Here is a 5,765-nt window from a genome sequence, read left to right on the forward strand (position 1 = left end):
TGGGACCCCCCTGCCTTAGAGACCGCATCTCCCCCTACGAACCTGCACGATCTCTTCGCTCTTCGGGGGAGGCCCTCCTCTCGCTCCCACCACCCTCGCAGTCGCGGCTGGTGGGGACGAGAGAGAGAGAGAGAGAGAGGGCCTTCTCCGCTGTGGCCCCCCTCCCGCCTCTGGAACTCACTCCCGAGGGAGATTAGACAGGCCCCCACCCTCCTTGCCTTCCGGAAAAGCCTTAAAACCTGGCTCTTCCAGAGGGCCTTCGACGACTAATTCTTGGGGGTTGATTCGTCTGCCCATTTAACAAGAGATTGCTCCGGTCATAATTATTTGTACCTTGCTGAGTACTTTTGCTATGAAGCTACCTCCCCCCATGTAGCCCTTCTATTTCGGCCTAGAACTGCTTTTAGCTCTTTGTTTTTAATATGTGATGTATGTATTGATTGTATGATTGTTTTATTGATGTTTGATTTTATAATTGTGTAACTTGTTACTGTTTTTATTATTGCTGTGAGCCGCTCCGAGTCCCTTCGGGGCGGGATATAAAAATAAACTTATTATTATTATTATTTCCCTCTAGCCTTTCTCGTATTACATCTATCTGTCTCCTCTGAGGACTATAGACTTGGGCGGTGTGACGTTGAATTCCAACAAGTCCAGCTCTCCAACCGCTCCACCGCACTGGCTGTCCTTTCTTGTGCCAATTGGCATGGGAACGGAGCCATGCCTGTGCAGCGCAGCTTCCTCTGGTTCTGCCTTGTCTCTCGCCTGTCTTCCAGGTTCTTCCACCTTCCCTGGTTTGCACCCCAGACCGAGGGACCTTGTATAGCGGCGTCTGGAGGGATGGTTTCAGGGTGGCCTGGGTGGAATTAGCAGCTCTGGGGTCACTTTGGCCACTTGCTGTGAGAGGATGCTGGGTCCCATCCAAGAATGGGCTGGGATGCTTCCCTTTGCTGAAGATCACCCACTGCATCCATTCAACTCCCTTAGAGCTTATCGTGGAGTAGGGAGGTCTCTCTGTTTTAGGCATCAAATGAGGCCTTAAGGGACCTGGAAAAGCAAACAGCTGCAAACCGACTCCATATGTCTGCTATTATTTATTATTTATTTATAGTATTTCTATTCTGCCCTTCTCACCCCAAAGGGGACTCAGGGCAGATCACACAACACATATGCAGCAAACATTCAATGCTGATTATAGCAATGACAAGACAGACAACTGATAGAGGTATATCTAGGCTTTCCCATCTTTCGGCATCTTTGGAGGCTGGGGGGGTGCTGTCCCTCCATCTCCCTGCCGAAGAGCTTTCTTTGTTCATAAACTTCCTCCTTTTTCTGGTTGAAACACCGAGCCTAAATGCCTCCACCACTTTTAAACACTTCCTATTTATCTACTCACATTTGTTTTCGAACCGCTAGGTAGGCAGAGGCTGGGCTAAAGGTCAGGAGCTCACCCTGACCCGGGCTTCGAACTCTCAACCTTCCAGTTGGAAAGATTTGTTGCAGCTTGGGGATTAACCTGCTGGGCTAAAGCTCGGCTCTATATTACGCCTCTTTCATCCTCAGGTTGTTTGAGCTGTTGTCCCATGCAGTCTTTTTCCTTCAACCAGGTTTTACGTCTCACAGACGTTCCATTGACCATGGCCCCAAATTCATATGATGACCAGTACGAAAAGTGTCCATCTGAAATGGAGAACAAGTTGATGAATCTAACTACAGATGGATTTAAGGAGCGGTATAATATCACCTGGGAAAATGCAACCAACCGCTGGATCAAAATTGAAGGCTCTCTCAAATCGCTTCCAAATGACTTCAAGGACAAATATGGGATTGCACTGATTGCTTATACTGCCAACAACAGTTTGTACGAGGATTTTGGCCCAGCTGTACGAGAAGGTGGACGTTCCAGCGAACACTATGAAAAATGCTTCACTTTCAAGAGTTTCCACTTTCTTCTGACAAGAGCCAGTCAGGTCTTGAAGGGCTCCAAAGAACCTTGTTACGATGTGTATCGCGGAACAAGAGATAAAAGATTCACTGTCTCTGATATCAATGCACGTGTCCGTTTTGGACAGTTTACTTCTTCATCCCTGAGCCAGCAAGCTGCACAAAAATTTGGGGAGGACACTTTCTTCAGGATCAAAACCTGTCTTGGAAACAATATCATTAAATTCTCCTACTTTCCTGAGCAACAAGAGATTTTGATCCCACCTTACGAGGTGTTCAAGGTTAAAGATGTCACAAATGTGTCCGGCAAAACTCAAATTGAACTTGAAAGCGATGGCAAGCACAGCAACTTCAACTGCGGATCTAAGAGGGGTAAGACTCCCATTTGGGCAGACAACTTGGACCCAGCAGCCTCTGCTCTATTTCTAGCACCTAAACTCCAAGTGAGCACACCCAGTAATCTGGCCATCGCCAGAGACGTGGTCATACCACATAAAAAGGAGTGTGGCTGAGGGAGCTGCTTTTGATCATCAGAGGACAGGTGACAAAGGTCAAGAAGCCCAAGCCACTCAGAGGAAGCTGTGGCCAAAGGGCCTTTCCTCAGGTCTCACCTACACCAGGCAGTCTGAATGTGCCCCGGAGCAGGTCCAGAATCAGCGCATCATGCCGAATCTGGAGCCATTGTCCACTTTGCTGGGGCAGCCCATGGGTTTCTGCACCAGGCGTCACTACCAACCCTCGGGGTGCCCTGGCACCTTAGCTGCACCACACGCCACTGCTGATGCCCCAATAATAATAATAATAATTATTATTATTATTATTATTATTATTATTATTATTATTTTATTTTTGTACCCCACCACCATAGAATCATAGAATCATAGAATAGTAGAGTTGGAAGAGACCTCATGGGCCATCTAGTCCAACCCCCTGCTAAGAAGCAGGAAATCGCATTCAAAGCACCCCCGACAGATGGCCATCCAGCCTCTGCTTAAAAGCCTCCAAAGAAGGAGCCTCCACCACGGCCCCGGGGAGAGAGTTCCACTGCCGAACAGCCCTTCTCACAGTGAGGAAGTTCTTCCTGATGTTCAGGTGGAATCTCCTTCCTTTCCTGTAGTTTGAAGCCATTGTTCCATGTCCTAGTCTGCAGGGCAGCAGAAAGGAAGCTCCCTCCCTCCTCCCTAGGACTTCCCTTCACGTATTTGTACATGGCTCTCATGTCTCCTCTCAGCCTTCTCTTCTGCAGGCTAAACATGCCCAGTTCTTTAAGCCGCTCCTCATAGGGCTTGTTCTCCAGACCCTTCATCATTTTAGTCTCCCTCCTCTGGACGCTTTCCAGCTTGTCATCATCTCCCTTCAACTGTGGTGCCCAAAATTGGACCCAGTGTGATTCCAGGTGTGGTCTGACCAAGGCAGAATAGAAAGAGGGGGAGCATAACTTCCCTGGATCTAGACGCTATTCCCCTATTGATGCAGGACAGAATCCCATTGGCTTTTTTAGCAGCCGCATCACATTATTGGCTCATGTTTAACTTGTTGTCCACAAGGACTCCAAGGTCTCCCCAGAGGGACTCGGGGCGGCTTACAGATATAATACCAGCATACAGTATACGGTTTTACAAAAACACACAAATAAACTTAAAAGGCATTAAAAATCACAATCATTATAAAACACATGAAAACACAGCAATAAAAACATAAAATGAGCTGGGCAAAGTGCACTGAGTGGAACTTGTAAACAAGAAGGAAGATTAAGGTGCTACAAGGTCATGGGAAGAGCCTTAAACTGGGGTGAACTCTGAGGCTATGTCAAGGAGTTAACCAACAACTGGTCAGAAGAACCCGCTAGTACCAGGGTTTAGCAAACAGTGGGCGGTATCAGACCCAAATCAGTCTTTGGAGGGGAATTGCCTCAATACTGGGATCTGCATGGCGGGAATCCTTGAATAAAGCCGTGCTTCTTTGTTGTTCTTTTATCCAAAGGCCAGAAACACGTCCGCTCCGTGGATAATCAAAGGGAATCACCCAACTGGTTGATGCGCACAGGATACTCAGGTATGAATGTCGGAATGAGGCAAAGGGAAGGGTGAGGGGGTTGCATTTGCCCTTCGGAAGTTTCTGGAACAGGAGAGGAGAAGGAACGAATAGAACAGCCATAAGAGCTCCTTGAAATTCTCTAACTAGGGATGGAAATAATTTGTGCATGTTTATACATCTACCGAGCTGAGAAAGAGATTTCGGGTTGCACCCATTACAAAAGGAGAGAAGCAGAACGACCACCTTGCCACGAGACTCTCCCCACTTGGGGAAGGATTGATCTGTGGATTTGCTAAATGGAAAACCCATTTTCCACACAGAAATTGTTTTTGTTGTAAAATATGTGTTTTGCTCCCCCTCTCTCAAAAAACCCACATCAAAACACTTTTCTAATACAGAAAAAAGGTGTCTTTTTTTCCCCTGCACAAAAAGCCATATATATTTCTGGCAGATTTCATTCTTTCCTTCATTTTGTTTAATTTATAACCTGTTTTTCTTCCAATGAGGAGCCCCCAATGGCGCAGCAGGTTAAACCGCTGAGCTACTGAATTTGCTCAACAAAAGGTTGGCAGTTCAAATCCGGGGAGCAGAGTGAGCTCCTGCTGTCAGCTCCAGCTTCTGCCAACCTAGCAGTTCGAAAACATGCAAATGTGAGTAGATCAATAGGTACTGCTCCGGCAGGAAGGTAACGGTGTTCCATGCATGACCTTGGAGGTGTATATGGACAACGCCGGCTCTTCGGCTTAGAAATGGAGATGAGCACCAACCTCCAGAGTCGGTCACGACTGGGTTTCATGTCGGGGAAAAACTTGACCTAACCTTTCTTTTCATCCAATAGGGAACCAAAGGCAACTCACAAATTCCAGTTAAAACTATGGAGAGTACATATTTTTTCAAAGCAATGAAGCAGTTACATTAAAAAGCAATAATTTTTAAAAAGTAAATAAGGTATAACAATGGCTGCTGATGTTCTATATCAACTGCTTATTTTGATGTTGTTATAGGACTTCAAGGGCTTTCTGCCTTATGGCAATCCTAAGGTGACACTATCACAGGGTTTTCTTGGCAAGATTTGCTCAGTTGCTTTCTTCTGAGGGCTGAGAGAGTGTGACTTGCCCAAAGCCACCCAGCAGGACTTCTGTGGCCAAGTGGCGATTTGAACCCTGGCCTCCCAGAATTATAGTCCAATAATGAAACCAGAAACACCTCCAAAGCTCCCAGAATAAGAACGAAAACTAGAGAATACTCTTTTTCCATCAGTATACATCCCGTATTTTTTGTTATGATTGAATGCATACTGTACTCAGATGGAACGCGTACTGATCCCATCAGACCCAATTGCTATGATTCTTACGTTCACAAAATATTGTGCTTTGATTCATCACACCGCGGAAGGCTGGCTCCCAATTGGTTTGAAAGACTCCCTACATCATTCTGTGACCTTAAAATATTGTTTTCTAAAATTGCTCAGTGACGTAGCCTCAAAGTCCAGAACTACCTCTCTCGCGAGATTTGAGAAAGATCTTGCATCTGAGCAGTAATAGGTTTGCCTGATCGCTACCTTTTGGCATGAAACAAAAAATCCCATGGTTTCTTGTTTTTGTTAATCTTCAAATTAACTTTTCAAAGCTACTGATTTCAGCTCCACTGCTGCAAACATTGCTAAGTTGCTTTGTGTAGTAATTTAGTTCTATGAAGGCAACGCAGAGGCGAAGGAGCCTTCTGTCAGCACTGCTTCTCTTGGTGAGAAGGCATAACAGATATTACTTTGAAATCTTTCCTTA

General features: G+C 45.9%; 1 protein-coding gene across 1 annotated transcript; it reads left to right on the plus strand.

Moving 5' to 3' along the window:
* The first annotated feature begins 1,637 nt into the window (after window positions 1-1,637).
* On the plus strand, window positions 1,638-2,456 carry LOC134292559 (GPI-linked NAD(P)(+)--arginine ADP-ribosyltransferase 1-like). The gene has a single exon (XM_062957864.1). It carries the CDS (start codon window positions 1,638-1,640, stop codon window positions 2,454-2,456), a length of 819 nt encoding a protein of 272 aa, XP_062813934.1.
* The last annotated feature ends 3,309 nt before the right edge of the window (window positions 2,457-5,765 follow it).

Source organism: Anolis carolinensis, chromosome 6 (genome assembly GCF_035594765.1).
Source record: "Anolis carolinensis isolate JA03-04 chromosome 6, rAnoCar3.1.pri, whole genome shotgun sequence".
Classification (NCBI taxonomy): Eukaryota; Metazoa; Chordata; class Lepidosauria; order Squamata; family Dactyloidae; genus Anolis; species Anolis carolinensis.